General features: G+C 54.3%; 1 protein-coding gene across 1 annotated transcript in view; it reads right to left on the reverse strand.

Annotated features, from left to right (window-relative positions):
• Positions 1–1,090: 1,090 nt before the first annotated feature.
• The window catches only part of LOC131488312 (nuclear pore membrane glycoprotein 210-like), a 61,449-nt gene continuing 39,719 nt past the window's right edge, over positions 1,091–22,820 (reverse strand). The window contains 10 exon segments of the mRNA XM_058690038.1: positions 1,091–1,173; positions 1,538–1,586; positions 2,753–2,937; positions 5,107–5,172; positions 8,993–9,065; positions 9,168–9,253; positions 9,464–9,585; positions 10,691–10,887; positions 10,919–11,156; positions 14,296–14,321. Coding sequence (XP_058546021.1) covers positions 1,091–1,173; positions 1,538–1,586; positions 2,753–2,937; positions 5,107–5,172; positions 8,993–9,065; positions 9,168–9,253; positions 9,464–9,585; positions 10,691–10,887; positions 10,919–11,156; positions 14,296–14,321 — 1,125 coding nt within the window.

Below are 22,820 nucleotides of genomic sequence, written 5' to 3' on the forward strand. Positions count from 1 at the left end.
GATTCAAAAACACTGTGGTGCTGAATATAAAAGATGGAAAAAGGAGGGTGCCTGGGTGGCTCAGTCAGATAAGTATCTGACTCTTGGTTTCGGCTCAGGTCATGATTTCGCGGCTCATGGATTCGAGCCTGGGCATCAGGCTCTCTTTATGGACGGCGTGGAGCCTGATTGGGATTTCTCTCTCCCTCTATCGCTGCCCCTCCCTGGCTTGCTCTCTTTCCCTCTCTCAAAACATAAATACGCATTTTTCAAGCAGATGGAAAAATGGATATCATACAAATAGCCAAAGAGAGCAGATATCAAACACAGACTTTAAGACAAAATCTGTTATTACAGACAAAGAAGGACATTTTATAAGGACCAAAGGATCAATCCATCAGGAAGATACAACATTTACAAACATACATGCACCAAGCAACAAAGCCCCAAAGCACATAAAACAAAAACTGACAGAAATAAAGCGAGAAATAGACAGTTCCCCATGGACAGTTGGAGACATCAATGCCCCGCTTTCAGTAATGGGTAGAACAACCAGGCAGAAGGTCAGCAAGGAAACAGCGGACTCGAACACCGGAAACCAACCAGACCTAGCAGACAGACACAGAACACCTCCCAACAGCAGGTGCGTACTTCCCTCAAGTGTACTTGGAACATTCTCCAGGGCAGATCCTATCTTAGCCCTCAATAGGAGTCTCAGTCCGTTTCACAAGGTGGTCATCGTACAAAGTGTATTCTCTAAGCACAACAGGCTGAAATTTAAAGAGCCCCCTACCGATGTCTAGATGATAGCTCTCGGGGGAATGTGCTTGGCTCATCCTTGCTCAAACCACAACCTTCCCCGCCACCCTCGCCTCTCTGTGCCTCAGTTTCCCCACCTGTACGACAGTGGTACCTCCCAGAGCTGTAGTAAGTGTGTGTAATAAACAAGTCAGCTGTCACTACTATTACTCATTGTCGACGGAGGGTGGCAATGACAATCCCTCACATTCCATCTCGGGGTGAGGAGACATTCATTCATACAACGGGTTACGGCTTTCAGAATGCCTTCGCTTTTCCTGTTTCATCTTGTCCTCACTGCAGTCCTGCAGGATCACCCGCTAAATGGGAAAAAGTTGGTAGTGGTGAGGCCCCAGTATGGTGGCACAGTGGGCGCCAGGAAGGGGGCAGGTTGGCCTATGGGTGGGCATGGAGTGGGGGCTGATCAGCTACCCGGACACCCCTTGTGGGTGTGGAGTATCTTATGTACCTCAAAGTTTAGAGGTGCTCAACTGGGTGACAGTAAAGCCTCAAAGAAGTCTAGACAGAGTTGTGAGCCTATAATGGGCTGGGGAGGGTGGGGGCAGGCAGAGCATTCCAGATGCCTCTGCTTTTTGTGGGGAGGCCTCCATTCTGTTGAAATAACCTAAGTTTCCCCTTTCACTGTGGGTTACAGGGATGGCCACGGCCTCTCTTACAAAGGCTTGGGTTTGTGATCGGCTACATTAAATGTGCAGAAGTCAGACAGACGATAGAGAGATAAACGCCAAAACCCACTCACTGGATCCTAAATCCCGCGACTTTTCTCGAACATCAAATTTCTTCTCCGCCTAGGTAAGAGGGAACAGCAGCGACAAAAGCTGGCAAGGATGAGGGGCAATGTGCTTCACCCGTAATACAGATTTATCCTCACAGCCCCTCTCGGAGGGAGGTGATATTTTATAACCCCGTTTTACAAGTGAAAACACTGAGACCCAGAGAGGCTGAGTAACCGGCCAGAGGCAGTACAGCCAGATCATAGTGGAGGGGGTGGCCTGGTCCCACAGTGCCTGTCCTGCGTATGAGCATGTACTATGTGTGTGCCCCAACCAGGAGCTATCTAGACCAACCACCCTGGGGGAGCTGAGTGTCCCTGCATGGGCTGCTTCTCCAGAGGGGTGAGTGAGAGGGGCGGGCTGGAGGCAGGGTCCAGGGACGTCAGCCGGCCCCCACTCACTCCCCTGTCCAAGAGCACTGCAGGCAACAAACACCTACATGCACTCTGCCATCTGGAGGCTTTTCTCCTGCTTAAGCAACGCTCTCTCCTTCCCATCTGGACAGGTAGTTGTTGGGTGAGGGGAAAGGATGGGACCACGTTCCTTTTATCCACAACCCACGTGTTTCTGCTTAGCTCCACCAGCACCCCATGCCCCCAGTCCTGTAGCGTCTCCTGAAGCCTCCTACTCGCTGGCCCCTGCTTCCGCCGGGGACAGGGGTCCCATCCACACCTGAGTCCAGTCCTGGCCCTCCTCTGGGAGGCACCCCCCAGGGACGCCTGTCTCCCAAAGTCCCTCTGGGACTCTCCAGCCCTGCTTGCCCTGCCCACTGCTGTGCGTCCCGTACCCCTTCTCTCCCTTGTTGTCCCCTTGCTCACTCTGTTCCAGATACACCTGTCTCTTCATTGCATCTTGGCCATGCCAGGCACCCTCCCCTCTGAGGGCAACCCCAAAAGGGAAATCCAGTCGTCCCCCTGGATCCACTCTCCCCTGTTGGAGAAAACGAAGCCGAGGCTCAGAGAGGTTCATTTCACAGGCCCGGGGACAGGAAGAAGAGCTTGGTGCCCTGGCCAGGACCCTATCAGATTCTTACCCCCAAGTTGACCACATGGACCACCGGCCCATTCACGTTCAGTTTCAGGCTGTCCAGAGACCCTTGCAACCTGTCCCCGAATAATCCACACTCATGCACTCGAGGATGTCTCTGCAAGGCTCCCTAGCAGCTGCCCCCTCCCCCGTACCTCTGGACACGGGCTGAGGACTTTCTGTGTGAGCACTGAGACCATCCAGGCAGGCAGTGGGGTCTCATGCAGCACCGCATCTAAGTCTGCGACATCAGACACTTCACAGGCAGGTTGCAAATGACCTGCCGCGAGGCTCCTCCGGATCTGCCAATCCAGGACACCTTCCTCGGAAGCCCGCTTCCCTGTGGTTGAGGTGAGGGGGGCCAGGCCCAGGTGCCTTGACTCCCCAGAAGGCCTGACACTCTTCATGCAAGGGCTGCCTCAGAGCAAGCAGGCCATTCAAATCAACAAGGGGAGGGAGCAGAGCCAGAAGAGGGGCACATATGTCCACCCTACCGTACGACCAAGCGTCCCAGTGTGTCCTGATGAATGAACACATGGAGAGAGGCCCGAGGCTGCTTCACGAAGAGCTCTCCAGCAGGCTAGCAAATGCCCGCATGTTCCGAGTGGGGAAGTGAAGCCAACTCACAGCGGAATGCCCGGCACGGGCTGGGTGGCGCCTGACAGCTTAGAGAGACCCTTCCCCCGCACATGTGCACCTGCTGTCCACGACCACCCCGCCAGCGGCAGGCCTCCATCAAAATTTTGCCAAAAAGGGATTTGGGCTCCTGGCGGCGAAACAAATTCTCCAAGGGGACCACAACAACGAGAGGCCGATTCTGACACCTAGAGGGAAAAGCCATAGCCGTCCCCTGGGCGGGTGACCATGCTGGAGTTAATTCTGGGTGGTCTGGGTGAACCGGCCATACAGATCTGGAAATAGCTGCACACGTTTCACAAAACACTTACTCAGAGCAGCGAACGGCTTCAAAGGCACACAGTGTGGCTCCGTGAGCTGCGTGAGCTCTGGCGGCAGACAGACCTGCGTGGGAACCTGGCCTCTGCCACTGGGTGATGGCGCACAACCTGCTTCAGAACTCCCTGAGCCTCAGTTTTCATATCTGCAAAATGGGATGTCAACAGCTCACGGCTGTCACAGGCTTGGTGCGTCAATGGAGACACAGAGGAACAGGCTCAGTTATTACCGCGGTTTGACTACAATCGAGTATTCTAAGGTTAGGCGCAAAATAACCCAGGGTTTCTGTCCTGCTGCTCTGTGAATCTCGCCTCCTCCCAGAAGGAAAGGCAAGCATTTCACACGCAGGGCTCAGACACGGCACGCACAGCTTGGCAGGGGGGAGCCGGTCTTGTTCACCAGCCCACCCCCACTACCCGGCTGAAATCTAGGCCCTAAGCAGGTGCCCCGGGGCTGGTCCCTGCCTGTCTGGACCTCACCTGGCCCAGCTGTTCCCACTCACAGGCCTGGCGTGGCCATATAGCACCTCCCACCCTCCAAACCTGCCAGGTGCCTCTCGCCTCCCCTTTTACATGTGCTGTGTCCCTGGCTTGATATCATCCTCCTCCTTCTCTTTCTAGCTCAAATGTCACCTCCTCCAGGAAGCCTCTGTTGATGCCCGAGGGCGGCCATCTGCTTCCTGCTCTAGGGCGCCACACCACTAGACCCCACTTCCTACCCGGCCCGATATCTCCACAACCTTCTTCACAGGCTTATGTCCCTGTTCAAGGGTGTCCAAGTAGAGGCAGTGGGGGCGCTGCCCGGATCAAGGACAAGAATCGGGCTCAGGTGCCCGAGTGTTCGACAGTTCACGAATGAAAGGACATGCAGACTGCAAAGCACGTGTGCACTGTTCAGCCTGTTCCTGGTATACAACAGGCGCTCCATAAATGTTCCTTCTCCATCAGCATGGTTCCAAATACCCTCAAGAACGGACAGGCATGTAATACGGCGGAGAGTACAACAAACTACGATTGCGGAAGCTGAGAGGGTGTTCTGCCTTGTACGGTTCTTTCCATTTCTCTGCATATTTGAAAATTTTCGTAATAAAACGTTAGGGAAAACAACCCTCAAAAGCATTCTCAGTATGCTAGCTGTTCTTGCCCCTGGAGCTACCAGCTATCAGCTGACTCTGATCTTACCAAACAGAAGCAGCCCTCCCCCACTTTACATGGGAGAGGAGGGAGATACTCAGCCTCAGGAGGCCAAGGGCAACGCTTTGCCTTACTTGGAAAGCCTGCGCTGCTGGGAGGTGGCGGAGGCAGGACGGGGTTCCTGCACCCTGGCTACTGGAGCAGGGTTTAACTGCTCAGGTGTTGGTCACTGGGCGGCCTAGAGGGTCCTGAGAGCAAGGCCAGGGCAGCTGGGGTTGGGGACACATTGGAAAAACTCAAGGCTGCAGCTCCTCACCTTTTAAAACAGAAGCACTCGGCGTTTACAATAACTGGTCTGGCATATCCTCCTGGAAATATAAACCCTACGGAGGCTCAGGATTCAGACTCCAAAGGCCACTCACTGATGTTGCCACTCAGCCAAGTCTGGTTCACAGCCGGGCCCGTGTCAGCCACGGCCTGGCCTGGGTCTGCACCGGGTGGGGAGTGGCAAGGTCGAGGCCCAGATTACTTCCAGGCCATGAGTGCGACCCCGGACCGCCTCTCGGCCTCATCCGCCGCTTCTGTTCTGCTTCAATTAGGTCAGTGCACTTTCCCCACCCCAGTTCTTGCTGAACACCCAGCTTGTCTGTGTTTGTTTGTTTGTTTGTTTGTTTTTTCTGCTGCTCTGTGGCAATTATTCAGATGACACTTACCCTGACAAGCTCAGAATGGTGCCCTTCCCAAGTTAGGCAAAGCGTCGCTCTTTCTTACACAAACAGCAAGCAAAGAACAGAAACCACGATCAGCTGTCAAAACACTGTCACAGACAAAACAGCTGACTAGTAGCCACCCAGATGACAAAAAATGCTGATGCCCCCAAGTTCCCGATGCTCACCCCCCCCCCCCCCCCACGGCACAGCCCCGAGATCTCTACAGGCTCCGGGAGGCCTGAACCCAGAGAGCCGAGGGGGAAACAGACATGGGAACGAGAACACGCACGGCACTGCTCCCTGTTTTTTCCCAAGCCTAGCCAGATAAAGAAGCTTTTCACGATTTATCTTCCAGGCTGTAAAATAATAATTTGCTTAGCTTGTCAGACGGCTGGGGGAGAACTTCAGAGAAACGCTCTTCCTCATCTTTCTGCGGATTCTACCATCTGCTGGAAAAATCAGAGCGCCTCACCCCGCGCCCTCGGAGCTGAATGCATTTTGCCCAACCAGGACAAGCTTCTCTGAGCATGTTCTAGCTCGTGCTGGCCGGGGGACATCCTCCCCGGCACTGGGTACTCGGCTTTATCTTGGCCGGGAGAACAAGAACATTCTTTCACGAAGCCGTGAACACAGTGTCTCCCTCGGCCACCTTCTCCGCCGCCCTCTCAGATCAGGAAAACCCTTGAGGCCTCTCTCAGCCCGTACGCAGTTCCCACTCTCTGCTAAGAGGGGGGAAAGGAGACAGGGACAGAAGGTTCTCGGGGCTTCAGACCCTGAAGCTCAGGTCTGGTACTTCCAGCTACCCTGAAGAACAGAACGGCATGCTTTCAGAGGCGTCTTGCCGGGACCCTCCCGAGTACAGCTTCTTGCGTCAGTGACTTCTTGCCTGCCACCCCCTCTCTCCGCTGGCCACCCTTAAGCTTCCCTCTGAACTGCTACACCACCATCACCACGAATGTCACCACAGACCCGGGGAGAGCGCTCGTTTGGTAAGTCAACAGAGACTGAATGCCACTGGAAGCCTCCCCCAGAGTGAGTCACCAACTCAGAGCTTCAGCAAAACGTCCTCTTGGAGTGATGTGACAGCTCTTGAGGGCCGGAGGGGACGGGGAAGCGAGGGAGGCCGCTTCACAGGGCCCTCTCTCCAACCTCTGCAGGCTGGTGTTTACGTCTGCTGGGAGACTCTGGAAGATCGGAGGCTGGGAGGGGTCACCACGCTCAACCCTTGCCCCACTCACTGCCACCTCGGGTGATGCTGAGGGCCCGGACTCGGTGATGGGATCCCACACGGCAGGACAAAAGCCACGTATGCTGGGCTTCCTCTGGCACTAGGAGTCACGCAGGATCCCGGCAGGGGGAGGGTCGCCTGATCATTCTGCAGCAGGGAGGGCTGTTGGGGGGTGGGTGAGAGCAGGGGGCTAGAGCCAGGCCACCTGAGCCCCAATCCCGGCTCCGTTACTAGGGGGTGAGAGAACCTGAGTAAGTCACATGACCTCTGAGCTTCAGTCTCCGCATCCATAAAATGGGAGCAGCAGCCGTTCCTGCCTCGTGGTAGCGCCGTGCCCTTGCAGCGCACTGACACATGCACACGCCCGCAGCAGTGCGGGGCACATGGGAGGCCTTCAGTGCATGTAGCCATAATGCACTCATCCCTGCTGACCAGAGATCTGGCTCCGTGTCAGTGGGGCCGGCTCAAGTTCAAGCTGACTTTGGAAAGGAAAACACAGCAGTTCTAATCAATCCTGCCTACCTTCATCCACTCAACAGGTATCTATTGAGTGTCTATTATGTACCCCAATCTCTAGCGGGAGGGAACAGTCCTAGAAACATCATGAGAACGTAGCCCGCTAAACACTGGATATGAATTCTGATGTCAGAAAAACGTCAACTAAATAATCCAACGGAAACAAAGTTACCCTCTTTTTTTTCCTGTCATCTTCCCGTTGTCCCCAAACTTGAGAAACTCACGATGGTATCTTCCAGCAGAGGACTTCCGAGGAAGGGTTTCAAGTTTGGGGTTTGAGAGTATCTACCACGCTCGGGGGAGGTGGTACGAGATCACTGTTGTCCCAGGATGAGCCTTTTCAGTGGTCTCTCCCCTGCATCTATCTGTTCTCCCTTCTGGATACGTAGGTGCAGCCTGTCCACGTGGTGGCGGGGGCCAAAGGGCTCCTGACTCCAGCCAGAGCAGCTGGCGGCTGCTGAAGAAATGGGTAGCCAGGCGTGCCTTAGCCTGACACGCTCTGTGCACCCTTGCCTACAAGGACCCCTGTCTGCAGGCAGGAGGGCCTGGGAGCCGGCACGGGCAGTGCCCACTGGTGGGTGCACCAGCACTGGGAGAAGGTGGAGCCAAGTGCCCCAGCAGGAAGTCATCCCGACGCTGTGGTCTTGCACTGCCCGTCGCCTCGGGAAGCTCACGCGCAGGTGTTCCCTGCTCCATCCCAGGTGGCCAACCCCAAGTTGCCCTCGAGTTCTGGACAGCCGTTCTAGCTCCACACCCCCTGCACCGGGCCCCAGGGGGTCTCAGGCAGGTTGTCAGGAAGTTCACTCACCTCCTGCCAGGGCACCGTGGGCCCCAAAGAACAGAGAAACCGATGGACAAAGGAAGAATCTGAAATGCATTAGGCACCTACTGTATGCCAGTTTCCTCCATGCCCATTATCCTCCCTTAACCCTCAGAAAAAGTATGGGAGGCAGCTGTGATCGTCCCTGCTTTGTGTGCATTAAAAACAAAAACAAAAACAAAAACAAAAACAAAAAAACAAAAAAAAAACCCTGAGGCTAAATGAGGAGGCATGACTTGTCCCATGGTCACTGGCTGAGAGCCGGCCATCGGTCCCAAGTCTGCACGTGTCCCCTTCTCCTCTTCCTCTGTTCTCTGCCCTTGCCTTTGTGTCTCCAAGCACATCACTAACAGTTCTGCACACAGTAGACACTTCATAAAAGTTGGCTGCTCTCAAGGGGGTTGGTGAAACCATGCTCCTCAGGCATAGATCATTTTGCTACATAGATGGACAGTGGGTGGGCACGTCAAAACCAGGTGTGGAAAAGCAGCCCTCAGCTCACTCCCCCTACACGGTCCAGTGACCCAGAATCCCAAGGGTGTGAGAAGGCACGTATGATACCACGTCCCCCCAAGAGCCTCCTATGAAGGGAGGGAGGCGGCCTCCCAAAAGGCTGGGACATGCAGTGGATGCTAGAAATGGGCCGGCGCGCTCCATCTCGACGGACCAACCTGTTCTGTTAATATGCTGGTGCCACACAGTCTCGTTTGTCACGGTGCGTTCTGGGGGCCAGCAGCATCCACAGCTCCTGGGAGCTTGTGTGCCTGCCCTGGGCCTACTGGTCAGAATCTGGATTTTAGCAGGATCCCCAGGCACTTGGTGTGCACATGCAAGTTGACTTAGAACTTGACTGGTTGCGGTTCCTCTGAAAGGGGATGCCATCACAGGCTCTGGCTGTATCTCAGTGGAGGGAAGCCAGTGTGACAGAGCTGGGGACTTGTGAAATAAACCCCACACCCACATCCCCAGCTCCCCCCTCCAAGGCCACCGCCCAGATGCAACGCTGGGGATTCCCCACAGCAAGCAGGACTCACAGTCTCCATCCTCCCTCTTGGTCACCAGAGGTGACTCTGAAGAGAAGAAAGGAATGCATTCCCCAGGACGGTGCTGGGAGGCATTTGCCAACAGCGTGTGTCACTGTTGCCTGTGAAAGTGGACCGTGCGTCCCTGCCCTTGTGTGTCGCCTCCCTGAGCTGCTGAGGACCTCACCTGGGCCATCCCCAGCTTCTCTTTCAGTCCCTGCAGGAGGGTGCGGGGCTCGATCTCCTGCAATAGCACCAAGTAACCCACAGCCACTGTGGGAGGGACTGAGTGACACCTGAGTGACACCAGAGAGCCAGGGGTGGGGCGCACGGAGGGAGCAGGGTCTCTGCTTTCTCTCGCTGACACCAGCTAGGAGCTATCCACACGCCTCACGAAACCTTCCCAGGATAAAGAGAAAGCAGGAGTTTGCTAGTGGGCCTGCCACCCCAGAGCCATGAGGCTGACCCACGCCCTGACCTCACCCTCACAGCCCTCCTTCTTCAGGGCCCACGAAAGCCCAGAAGCACTGCCCAGAACCGGTGCAGGAAGCAGGGTGACAGGCAGGGGTCCTCTGTCCCACCACCACAGCCTGGCACAGCTGCTCCTGGTGGGGGAGATACCAGGTCTGAGATGGCTGTACCTGGACTCTGGGAATCAGGAGCCCCTCCCCCCCCACCCCCAACAGGATTTGGGAGTCAGGGTCAACTCCTCCCCCATCATCCCTGCCTACCCCCAGCCTCCCAGGAAACCTTTCCTGAAGCTACTGATCACTATCCTCCTTCCTCCCTCCGTCCCCCCCACCCCGCCCAACACAGTGTTTTTCTCCTCTGCCCCGGGTCCAAACCATGGAGTGTGGCCAGGTGGTCCCAAAGACAGAAGGACGGAGAGGGCAGACAGGCTCACAGCACCCCGGAATCCAACTCTGGAGTCACCTGAAGCCCCCGTGCCCCCTGTCTCTCCCCAGAAAGGCACCCGGACTTCTGCGGAGAGGAGCCCCGCACCCGACTTGGGCAACCCTGGAAAGCGAACGGGCTGCTTCACGCAAGCTGTGAGCTCACCCCAGGACGCCTGGGGCCAGCGCGGCCGGGCAATCCCGCCCCCATCCTGTCCCCCCGCTTAATCCTTGGTCCGAAATAGCCAGGGGTAATCCCAGGGTGAGGCGGGCGGGGTATAACCCCCGGGCCGCGAAGGAGGAGACGGAGGCGTCCAGAGGGAAGAGACTCGCTCATCTCCAGCTAGAGGGAGTATACGGTCCCTCCCGGAGGGACAGAGACGCGAGTGACCCAGGCCCGCTCGAGGGCGGGATCTGCGCCTCCCGCACCCCCTTCCCACTGGGTCTCGGGCTCTCAGGGTCAGGAGTTCTGGCCCCACAACCCAGAGCCCCAGTTCTGCGCGCGGACAGCAAGCACCCAGTAGCGAGGCCGATCCCGCCACCGAGCCTCGGGGGTCGCTGGAGCCCGAGTCCGGAGCCGTCCGTCCTCGGAGAGCGGGCGGGTGGAAGCGCCAGGCAGCGCCCCAGAACCTCTTTCCCAGGGAACCCGGTCCCCGCCCCAGCTCCAGCCCCGGGTCTGGGGTCCACCGGCGCGCCCTCTGGACTGGCTTCTCCCCGCCTCCGCCCAACTCCCCGCCCAGCCCCGAGGGGAGCGGGCCCCCCTCCCCAAGAAGTTCGCGCACCCTCGACACGCCCGCCGCCCCCGGTGCCTGCTTACTTGTCGCGGCGGCAGCCGAGCTCCGGGATGACGCTGAGCGGCTGCGGGCCGGCGCCAGGGCTGGGGTCCGGGCGGCGAGCGCACGCGGCCAGGTGCCGCCGGTGCCGCTCCAGCAGGTCGGCGTCCTCGCGGCTCAGCCGCGCCACTTGGCGCTCCAGCTCCTCGATGCGCCGCCGCCGGCGCGCCAGCAGCTCCTGCTGCGCCGCGACGATCCGGGTCAGCTCCTACAGGTACTCGGCCGCCATGCCGGGGGGCTCGGCGGCGCTGGTCATGGCCCCCGCCCGGCGGCCGGCAGCGCCTCAGGCCAGCGGGCGGCGGGGCGGCGGCGGCGGCGGCGGCGGGGCGGCCATGGCTGCGCGGCGGGGACGGTGGCTCGGCGCGGCGCGGCGCGGGGCTCGGCCCGGGGGGCGCGGCGGCGCGGCGCTGCGGCCGCCGCGGGCAAGCGAGGAGTTTTGCAAAGTGCCGGCTGCGACGCGAGGGGGAGAGGGATCCGGAGCGGCCGGCGCGGGAGGAGGCGGGAGGGAGGGCCCCGCGCCCCCGCGCCCCCGCGCCCCCGCGCCCCCGCGCCCCCGCGCCCCCGCGCCCCCGCGCCCCCGCGCCCCCGCGCCCCCGCGCCCCCGCGCCCCCGCGCCCCCGCGCCCCCGCGCCCCCGCGCCCCCGCGCCCCCGCGCGAACCACTACCGCCTCATCACCCGCCGCCTCCCAGCCGCTCTGATGTATACATTTAATTTAAAAAGAAATTCGGCAAAATATATCTTCATATTGCCATCAGCAAACGATTTTCAGGGTGAGTAGAAAAATAGTTAATAAATTCAGAAGAACTTTGAATTTTTAAAAAACATCGATCTCCTAAGCGCCGGGTTTGTTTGGTTGCAGACCTCTACAAGTTTCCTAGACCGTCCATTCTGCGTTCTAACGGGTTGGTGGCCCTGATGCCTCCAAGATGTCAACCCAATATAAAATGCATCATAAGATTTAAACAGACATTTTACCAAAGAAGACAAACCAGTGGCAAATAAGCCCATAAAAAGATGCCCAAGGGGCACCTGGGTGGCTCAAGTGGTTAAGCATCTGACTTCAGCTCAGGTCATCATCTCACAGTTCATGAGTTCGAGCCCCATGTAGGGCTCTGTGCTGACAGCTCAGAGCCTGGAGCCTGCTTCAGATTCTGTGTCTTCCTCTCTCTCTGCCTGGAGAGAGATAATTCTCTCTCCGATCTCTACCCCGATCATTCTCTCTCTCTCTCTCTCTCCCTCCCTCCCTCCCTTTCTCAGTCTTTCCCTCTCCCTCTCCCTCTCTCTCCTTCTCCCCCCCTCAAAAATAAACCTTAAAAAAAAGATACTCAACATCATTAGTCATTAGAGAAATGCAAATCAACACCACGGCGACTTATAAATGACACCCAAACCGTAAGCAACCAAAGGAAAAGCAGATCAGTTGAGTATCACCGAAATCAAAAACGTTTGTGCTTCAAAGGACACCAGTCAAGAAACTGGAATTGACAACCTACAGAACAGGGAAAAAGAGTTTTTGCTGATCATATATTTGATGAGAGACTTGTATCTAGAATATCTAAAGAGCTTTTATAGCTCAATAACTAAAAAGGCGGGATAACCCCGATGTAAAATGGGTAAAGGATCTGAATAGACATTTCTCCCCAAGCAGATATAATAAGCACATGAAAAGATGCTCACTTTCAGTAGCCCTCAGGAAAACGCAAATCGAAACCACTGAGATATCCCTTCACACCTTGTGGGTGTGGCTAAAATTAATTTAGCCCGTAGGTTGGCTAACATTAATAATACAAAAAATAATAAGTGTTGGCAAGGATGTAGAGAAATTGAACACTCAGACACTGCTGGTGGGAATGTAATATGGTATGGCTGCTTTGGAAAATAATCTGGCAGTTCCTCAAACATTGAAGCCATATGACCCCGAAATTCCACTCCTAAGTGTACAGCCGGGAGAACTGAAAACATACATTCACACAAAATCTTATACATAAATCCAAAGGTCCGTCAATTGAACAATGGATACATAACAATGGTATATCCATACCATGAGTATTATTTGGTAATAAAATGGAATAGAATACTGACATGTGCTCTAATATGGATAAATCTTCCAAACGTTATGCTAAGTGGAAGGAGTCATGCACAAAAGACTATGTATTGTATGATTCCATTTATGCACAATTCCCAGAACAGGTAAATCCACAGAAACAGAAAGCAGATCTGTGGTCACTTAAGGGCTGGGCTGGGGGTAGTGGGTAGGTGAAGAATTCTTTATGGGGTAAAGAAAATGTCCTGAAATGGACTGTGATGGTGTTTGTAAAACTCCCTGACTGTACTGAAAGTTGTTGAGTTGTATACTTTTAAAGGGTGAACTGTGTGGTATGTTAATTGAACCTTGATGAAGCTGCTAAAAGGAAAAAAAAAATGATTATTTACTAGAATGGCTTTAGTTAAGAAGACTGACCGTTCTTCCAGAGTCCCCATGCGGTGCAGGGTGGTGGGGTGGGGAGCCAGGGGTGGGTAACCAGTTTCTCCAGGCTCAGCATGAATCCCTCCCAGAACCCCTGCCCAGTTGGGGACATCGATGTGACCGTGGGGGAGACCCGTCCTGCCTGACCCCAGTGCACATCTGCAACCTCCCGCCAGAGGCCTGGCCCAGAGGAGCCGCAGATCATTGTGTTCCTGTTGAAGAAATAGCATTGCTGGCCTGTCACTTGGACACATTCTGTTGGCCAAAGTCCTGAGTCGAGCCAGGTTCAAAGGAAGCCCCTGGATGGGAGATGCCGTGCACCGCCAAGGGTGTGGAGACAAGAAGGGGGCAGCATCAGGCCGTTGGTGTAATTGTGGCTTACGTGGCACCAGGTGCGCAACAGGGGCTCCGTAAGTGAGGCTTACATTTCATTTCAAGGGCACACCCATCTCTTCCTGCAGCTTGAAGCCAGGACTGTGGTGGGATGAGGGAAGGGGCTTTTTCTCAGGACACCCCAGCGGCCAGGGCCCCTTGATGGCATCGTAAACCAGCCCCTCCTCGGCAGGACCAATCTCTGTTGTAGCTGTCGCCTTCCATGTGCCATCACATGCCCTCCATTGATGTCGGTGACTATGACGTTAGGTGCTACTGCGGCCGTCTGCCTACCCGGGGGGACACTGTGTCATGGGGCTCCCTTCCGATCTTCCCACTCCCGGCAAGCGTGAGGAGCTAGCGGACCTGCTGAAACACGCAGTGTCTGCTTGGTAAGTTGAGTCTCACTGTAGAAGGCCATGGGAAGAGCACAGAGGGCTCTGGAGGTGGAGGCAAGATGAGTGGAGCCTGAGGAGAGCTGAAGTCCCCGCATGCCAGGACAGCAACTGCCTGCTAAACCCTGGCTCCAGCCACCTTCCCTTCACCCCGAGCTGGGGCCGTGCCAACAAGCCCAGCATGGATTCCTGGGTACGGATGATGAGGTTGAAACCCATGACAAGAGTCACTTGCCCAACGCCACCCAGCAGGTTAGAGGCAGAGGGTTTTGTCCTTAAACTCCAGGCTCTATATACATGGTTTCCCCCCACCCTGCACCATTTCCAGTGGTTTATTATTTCACAAGACCTCACCTTGAAGTGAAGCCTTCTTTCATACTCTATCATAGAGGGGACAGAGAAAAGGGGTCAAGGTACAGCTACCAGTGCCCCCCCCATTTCTGGACACCCACATTCCCTCCTCTCCACTCTACCATTCTGCATTTCCTCACATTAGACACGTCACATGCTCTAATGCCTTTGCTTTTTTGCACATGCTGTTCCTTCTCCCAGATACTCCTTTCCCTTTCCCGTACTCCCCAGACTGGCAAATTCCTACCCATCCTACAAGACCCAATCCAAGTGACTCCTCCCTCCAGAAGCCCTCTCAGACTTCTTCCCTGGCCCACTTGAAGGCTCCTTTTGGTTCTTTGTGATATTTAAAAGATGGTCTTTACCAGTTTGATGGGGCTGTAGAGAAACAAGCACTAACTCTTAGTCACTGCTGGAGTGACAATTGGCACAAGCTCCTCGAGGGACAACTGGAGAATCGAACTGTCCTCCAGATGTCAAATGCACGCACCCTTTGACCCGAAAGCTCCAGTATTAGAAGCCTAGCCCATGATAAACTCACTCGCGTGCTCAAAGGAATCATGGAGAGTCTGCTCTGAGGACCTTCTGCGGCCTTAGAGGACATTGGGTGGCTCCCTATGGATTGACGAGAGTGACCTCAGGACAGAGGGAGTGACAAAAGTTGGGCACAGGAACGGTAGACACGGATGTTTCTACCAGTGTGACGATAGGAAGGGATATGCAGATTGAGTGCTTGAATATGTATAGACTATTTCCAGAAGGATACACTCCAGATAGTGCTGAAAGTGATGCCTCTGAATTCTTCTACTTCCTCATGTATATTTTACCATTTTACAAAGTGTTGAGAGCCTAGCAGCAGGAAGAAGACTGACCCTACAGACTTTCGTAGAGGTCGGATATCGTTTTCCATTCGCACATGTATTGCCTTTTCAAAACACAGCCATAATAATTAACTGACAGAAAACAAAAAATCTCAGGGCATTACATTCTCTATGCACATCTGTCTGTCATTTCCACCACATTCTGCAGGCTGGAACCATGTATGATGAATCCCTGTACCTCCACTCCCACATCCTGCCACAAAGAAGGGCTCAGGAGATATGTGATGAATAAAGAACGAACGAATGAACAAACGAATGAACGAATGCATGGAGGAGGGAATAAGTGACCGAGAAGCCTGCAGTGTTACGAGGCAGGGGCAGTCCCTGAGCTCCTAGTGCAGACCCGAATCAGCACAGGGATCCTTCCCAGAGCTCTGCTGGGCTCCCTGGTTCCCTGAACCCTCGCTGGCAGGAATTAGGGGCCAGATGATCAGGGAGGAAGCTCCATCCTCCCCCTGCACATCCTCATCCCTACCCCTGGCATTTCTGTCTTCACTCTCTGCTTTGCCTGACCCTTTATTAAGCACAGACAAGTAGGAGAAAGTACAGACAGGCAAACAAAAAATGGTGGATCAGGACTCAGAAATTCCGTTTGGCCACCAACTTGCTATTTAACCCAAGGTAACTCTCTTCTCTCAACTGTCTCTTTAAACTTTACGTTCCTCATCTGTAAATGGGCAGACTAAGCCCCCTTTCCAGGCTGCTCTGACGGCAAAATGGGGTCACGTATGGAAACGCTTAGAAAGAACCTGGCACATGGTAGATGTTGTAACATCGTCCCCTGCTCCACACTCTGATCTCCGCACTCCACACTCTGATTTGTCAGTGTCACCACGATGGAGTTGGAATAGAGACACCACTAAACAGTAAGCATGATTAGGAAACTAAGTATGTATGTTAAAAATATCAAAGTAGCCATTAGAAAAATAGAGAGAGAAGGCATGATTTTCAAAGCAGTAGGGGGGAGAAATGGAACAAAACCAGTTTGATCGGTTTACAAATGAAACAATGAAATTATAATTAAAAACATAAACTAAGGTGGCCAAATGAGTCCAAACAGATCAACAAGTGCAATAAACATTAATGTTTTCAACTCCCTTATTAAAAGGCTGAGACTCTCAGGACTGTCCCCATGCCCAGCTGCCTGTATTTACAAGAGGAAAGGCATCGCAAGACCCCCTCCAGGTTGGAGCTCCCGCCTCCTGCCCCCCCCGCCCCCCTGCCTCACCTGTGCTGATGTTCCAGACCTCCAATCCTCAAACTTGGCCATTTGGCCCTGCCCGGTGGGGGGCTGGGGAGCACTTTGTGGTCAGCCCAGATGAGGGCCCGCTGGTGGATGCAGTCACCTTGTCAGTCATCATTTTTCTGCAAATCAGAAGGGTGCTCATCCCTCAGCTGTCCCGCCTTTCACAAACAGGTAACTGCTTTCAGGGCCCCTGGGAGCAGCTGCCCACAACAAGTAGGATTGAAGACCCTCCCGAGGTCTGACACCCCCAGTGCCAAGCTCCTGGAGTGTGTGAGCACAGAGCATAGTATCAGGACTCAGGCCTGTTCCAAGTGCCCCTGGTCCACTGTCTGCTGGGCCTAAATGGAAGCCTTTGATCTTCCCTTCAGAAAAAGGAATCTTCAGAATTACATTGTTAGCACTGACGCCTGTCTAGGCAAACAATCCCTTTATGACAAATGAAGAGGCCCAGAGAGGGGGTGTGGCTTGTCCGAGGACACGCAGCCCACCCTCAACGTAACCCCAAATTTGGTCATTAATGCTGCCTTTGTGAATTTTGCCATCACCAGATACTCCTAAATGCATTCTTGATTTTTTTCTTTGATTTACTTTTCTTAACAAAATACTTTTAATTTAAAAGTTTTGTTACCGAAACATATTTAGTCTGCAATAAAGCTTTGTTGGGGCACGTGGGTGGCTCAGTTGGTTAAGTGTCCAACTTTGGCTGAGGCTGTGGTCTCACGGGCTGTGAGTTCGAGCCCCGCGTCGGGCTCTGTGCTGACAGCTCAGACCCTGGAGCCTGCTTCGGAGTCTGTGTCTCCCTCTCTCTCTGCCCTTCCCCCACTCGTGCTCTCTCTCAAAAATAAATAAACATTAAGAAACTTTTTGAAATAAAGCTTTGTAGCACTTGCCATAATTAGAAGTTTATAATACAACAGGATGGAAAAAATGTTAGTATCTGGATAGAAGGTGTTGTCATTCTACACTGTGAGTTGATGGCTGTTCTTTCTAGATTAACAAGGGCTAGAGAGGTGTTAAAGGCCCAGTAGCACATAGCTGAGCCCTTCCCTTCATATAATCAGAGGGACTGAAGAAGAGAGACCTTTCTCTCCCTATGACCCTATGCTGTTTGGTGTGCTTTTGTCCGCATCTCAAACGACCCTTGGGGACTTGGTCTCAGGTGTATGAGGGCCCCGCAGGGCTGGTCCTAACCCCACCCCAAATCTCCGTCTTTCATCTGTAAAATGGACATAAGAATATCTACTTCTGAGAGCTGGTGGAGGCCATACAATCAAATGAGGAAATAGGGGCGCTCAAGTGGCTCAGTCAGTTGAGCATCTGACTCTTGACTTCGGCCCAGGTCATGATCTCATGGTTCATGGGATCGAGCCCCACGTCGGGCTCTGCGCTGACAGTGAGGAGCCTGCTTGGGATTCTCTCTCTCTGCCCTTTCCCGGCTTGTGCTCTCATGTGCTCTCTCTCTTTCTCTCTCAAAATAAACAACAAAGAGAGAGGGGGGAGGGGAGAAGGAAGGAAGGAAGGAAGGAAGGAAGGAAGGAAGGAAGGAAGGAAGGAAGACGTGAGTTGCCCAGCACAGTGTCGCCCTGGGAGGGACTTAGAGTTGCCATTGCTGCAATAAATCTGAGGGGGAACAGCTTTAACAACACCCACCATGGGAGGCATGCGTATCTCTGCCCTTTTACAGACAGGAAGCCTGAGGCCCTGAGACAAGGCCTTCTCCCCTAGGCGTCTTCAGCCAGGAGCCTCTCAGGGGCCCATGAATATGTTTGAGAAGGGGAGTGGGGAAGGGAGGAAAGAAACACACTGACAAACACGTCAAAATGAATGAATGTTTAATTAAATGTCCAGAGAACGTAACATTAGTCAACTAGTCAATGGCATTTCAACTCAGCTCTGATACAGTTATATATAAATTCTATTTAATGAGGCATGTGGGTGCCTTTTAATACGTTTGACGTGATGTGGTGTGGATGGGCCAAACAGGACCTGGCAGAAGCCTTAAGATAGGCCTGCCCACACAAAGGAAGAGGTTTGTCAAGGAGTCCACTTGCATTCATTCATTCACCCATTCATTCATTCGCCCAGCAAGCCGAGAGTCTGCGAGCTCAGCAGAGCCCACATGACAGTCCCTGATTCTGCTGGGTGGTCGCTCAGAGTCACTGCCTCCCTCCAGTGCTCATCTCTTAGTATCTCATCCTGAACTCGATTCCTCCCTCCATCTCCCCCCAGTGCAGGGTCCCTCCTGTACACATGGGGAAACGGAGGCTCGGAGACAGCAAGGCAGGCATGAGGTCACGGAGGCTCACCCCGTCGGTGGCAGAGCAGGGATTAGCACCCACGCCTCCCCGCTGTGCCTCTCCTGCAAGCAGGCAGGCCTACGTCCCCCAGGGACCCTCTCCTGGATCCTCATGAATATGTACGCGGCTGACCCCATCCAGCCTCCCCTCCTTCCAGAAGTCTGCCAGGAAGCCCATTATGGATTCATGTGGCACCGCCTGCATTTCTAATTAAGAGAACACGGTTGTTCTAATTTTAACATCAGTCCCGTACTACCTCTGACCCTCCCTGTCGCTTCTACAAGGGATGTTTTCGCCTCCAGAGACCACGTGCGGCCCTAGCTCTCTTGTCTGGTACTTGGGATGAATCATCTTCTGGAGGGCTCTTGGTAACGTGGGCGACTTGAATCCCTTGTTCTGGGGTCCCCGATGGATGCGTCCTCCATTAAGTGAAGAACGCCCACCCAGTTAGCACCTGGGCCAGGCTGGGGGCTGGAGGCCACGGTCCCTGTTAACCATGACCCTAAGAATAAAACCCAGCCACCTCCCCAGGCCCGCCAAGCCTCTGCTGCTGACTTCTCTCTTCCAACTCTCCCTCCTGCCCCTCCCCCCCAGCCTAGGATTGCCAGAGGAAATACAGGGCGCCCAGCTACATTGGGATCTCCCAAGAAGACCAAATGATTTTTTAGTATGAGGATGCCCTGTGCCACATTTGGGGACATGCTTATACTAAAAGCTCTTTTGCCGTTTATCTGAAATTCTCATTTCAGAAATGTAACTGGGGGCTCTATGTTTGTATTTGCTAAATCTGGCAGCCCTATTCCAGCCACACTGTCCCCATGCTATTCCACGATCACACCCGCTAGCATTCCCACTTCAGGGCCTTTGCACGTGCTGTTCCTGCAGTCCGGAACACTCTTCCTGCCCCATCTTTGCAGATTCCTCAACTCAAACGTCACTGCTGCGGAAATCCTCCCTGACCACCAGACTGGAGCACTATCCCACCGTCACTGCCATCGTCCTCTCTTCCGCGATCCGGTCTTACGCCTCTTGGAGCGTTCAGCATGATCTCTGAGGTGATCTTACGTGTCTGTGTTTTTCTGTCTCTCCCCCCACGGCGTCAGCTCCACGGGAGAAGTGAGTCTGCCCAGCAGGGGGCCGGGCACACGCCTGCATCTTGGATGTTGTTCAGTATGTACAAGTTACCCCCCCTTGCAAGGAGCTTTCGTTTCGTCTACACTGTAGCACCGGAAACCTGAGCAGGGGGGTGACCGATATGTCCTTGGCCTCCAGCTGGCCCTTTGTAGGCCAGCAATTCCGCCCAGTACTTTCCATCGGTTGACTCATTTAACCTCAAATCAGCCCAGGTGACGGAGGCACCACTACTGCTTCTATTTCCCAGGGGAGGCAACGGAGACACAGAGAGATTCAGCCGCTTGCTCATAGTCACAGAGCTCAGGAGAAGTGGAGTCAGAATCTAAAGCCGGGCCTCCTGATTCCAGAGCCTGCACGTGGAAAACAGCGGCCCGGCCCAGCGCCTGGCTTCATTCTCTTACGTGTTTACAGCAGACTCCCAGAAGCCCCGCCCCCCGCCGCAGAACCTCAACACCCTCCTGACCTCAGCCAGACACTTCTCTTCCCCCACCATCGCCCACCCAGCGCCCACGCAATCCCCTGTCTTGTCCCCGTCAACTTAGCAACTGCCGCCCCTCTTCTTGGGGACCCTTCTTTCTCTTGTTTACCAGAAAATATTTTACTATTTCATCGAGATGTCTGACAAGCGTCCCCTCTTCCAGGCAGCCCTCCCTGACCATCCCCTCCGTCCTAGCACTAGGCTGGGGCCTCCTCCGGGGCTTCCTCAGGACTTCTCCCACTCTGGCCCTGGTCCAAGCCTGGGCTCTCTCCGTGCTAGACCATGAGCTCTGGAAGGGCAGAAGTGGGCCGGAGGCCTCCCAGGGCCCCAGCACCCAGTACAGACCGGGCTGAGAGGGTAATAGAAGTTCAGGACTGTGAGCACTACCCCTCCCATCAGCAGGGAACCTCAGTTGCTTCTGTCCCTTCTGTCCTCAGCAGGACTTTGGTTCCCATCTCGGGCTGTCCCCGGCCACCTGGAGCTGACTCCCCCGGTTGAACTGGAACAGGGACAGCCACTGAGTTGGGGCAGCTGGTTCATGGAGGGGCTTCCAGAAATTACATCCAGGTTGGGATTTTGGCTCAACAACTCTCAATACCCACCCAGAGGAAAGCCCATGCCCATATTTAGAAAGGTATCCTAGGGAGGGGCACCTGGGTGGCTCAGTTGGTTAAGCATCTGCCTTCGGCTCAGGTCATGATCTCACTGTTTGTTGAGTCCGAGCCCCACGTCGGGTTCTCTGCTGTCAGTGTGGAGCCCGCTTTAGATCCTCTGCCTCCCTCTCTCTGCCCCTCTCCTGCTTGCATGCCCTCGCTCTGAAAGACAAACATTAAAACAGTTTTTTTAAAAGAAAGTTATCCTAGGGAAATAATCAGACAAGTGCACAGAGACGAATGAGGATGCACATTTCGGGGACCAGCAAAACAGTGGAAACATTTATAACAAGAAAATGGTATAGGGGCAGCCGGGTGGCTCAGTCAGTTAAGTGTCCGACTTCTGCTCAGGTCGTGATCTCGCGGTCCGTGGGTTCGAGCCCACACCGGGCTCTGTGCTGACAGCTCGGAGCCTGGAGCCTGCTTCGGATTCTGTGTCTCCCTCACTCTCTGCCCCTCCCCCACTCACTCCCTCAAAAATGAACATTAAGAAATTTTTTTTTAGAATGATAAATAAAACATCGGAGACCAGCTGCTGCCCACTCCCCAGGGACTGGTTTTCTGACTTGTGCTGCATCTATCTGCCTGCATCAGCTGTTTCTCTTGTGCCGTTTGTCAGCCACAATAGCCACATCCCCTCCAGCTAGAGCCTTTGCTCACGCTGTTCCCCCTGCCCGGATCACTCTTCCCTCCCTTCCTTGCCTGGGTCACTACCACTCACTCCTCAAATCCCAACCCAGTCCTCACTTCCTTGTGGGGGCCCTCCCTGCCCAGATCACATCCCGCAATAATGTGGGCCTCCCAGGAACCCGTCATACGCGCCGTGGTCCCTGGATTGATTGGTGTGATTCTTGGTTTATCTTTTTCCCCGATTGGACCGTAAGCTCCACAAAGGTAGGAACTGATCTGTTTCACTTCCCCATCTAGCGCAGCGCCTGGCACACAGTGGGTGCTCAATATTTGTTGAAAGGATGTTTACATTAATGAATCACTAATGGATACAGACCCACACTTGCCGATGTGGCAAGATGCCTGTGATATATTTACATGCATGAAGAACATAGGTTACAAAATCTCTACTGCTTGCTGATGCTTTTGCAAGAAACACAATTTTTCTGTAAGCATTTATATAAAAGAAAAAAATCTTGGAAGGAAGAACAGGAAATCGAAATGCAATCAGCAGAGGGGCTGTGAGGGGATGTTTCTTTTCTTCTTGCTTATCTATAGTTTCTGCTTCAACTAGCTCAGATTACTCGGTAATTAGAAAAGTGCATACGAGTCCCCGGGGGGTCTCTTTGAAGCACAGGTTCTGATCCAGCAGGTCTGGGGCGGGGCTCCAGGTGACGCCCATGCTCTCAATCTAAGGGCTAGTCTCTCTCTCTCTCTCTCTCTCTCTCTGTCTCTCTCTCAGATGTCCAGAATCAGGCAAGGAGAGCCAGGGGCTTCAGCCCCTCACAGTGGTCATTATTGGGTAAATGGGGCCAGGGTTTGGCGGGGAGCTGGCCTGCTGGCCTGTCCAGCCCAGCTCAGTTATCCTTCTGCCGTCTAACCTCTCTGCTGCGGAGGACAGGGCAGCCCCTTGAGGACAGCAAATGTGCTGCCTGAGGACCTGGCTCAGAAGGCAGCCTGGGGCCTGGGCACTGGGGCTACTCCTTCACTGGACCCTCAGCACTGCAGAACTGGGAGCACCTGATCAGAACTGAGGGGGACACTGAGCCCTGGACAGAGGAGGGGACTAGACAGAAAGGACCAGAAGTAGAAGCCTGGGGAAGAGAAAGGGGCACAGGCGAGACAGTGTTTTCCCCAGATACAGCCCATCCACTCCCTTGATTCACCAGT

Source organism: Neofelis nebulosa, chromosome 1 (assembly GCF_028018385.1).
Source record: "Neofelis nebulosa isolate mNeoNeb1 chromosome 1, mNeoNeb1.pri, whole genome shotgun sequence".
Lineage (NCBI taxonomy): Eukaryota > Metazoa > Chordata > Mammalia > Carnivora > Felidae > Neofelis > Neofelis nebulosa.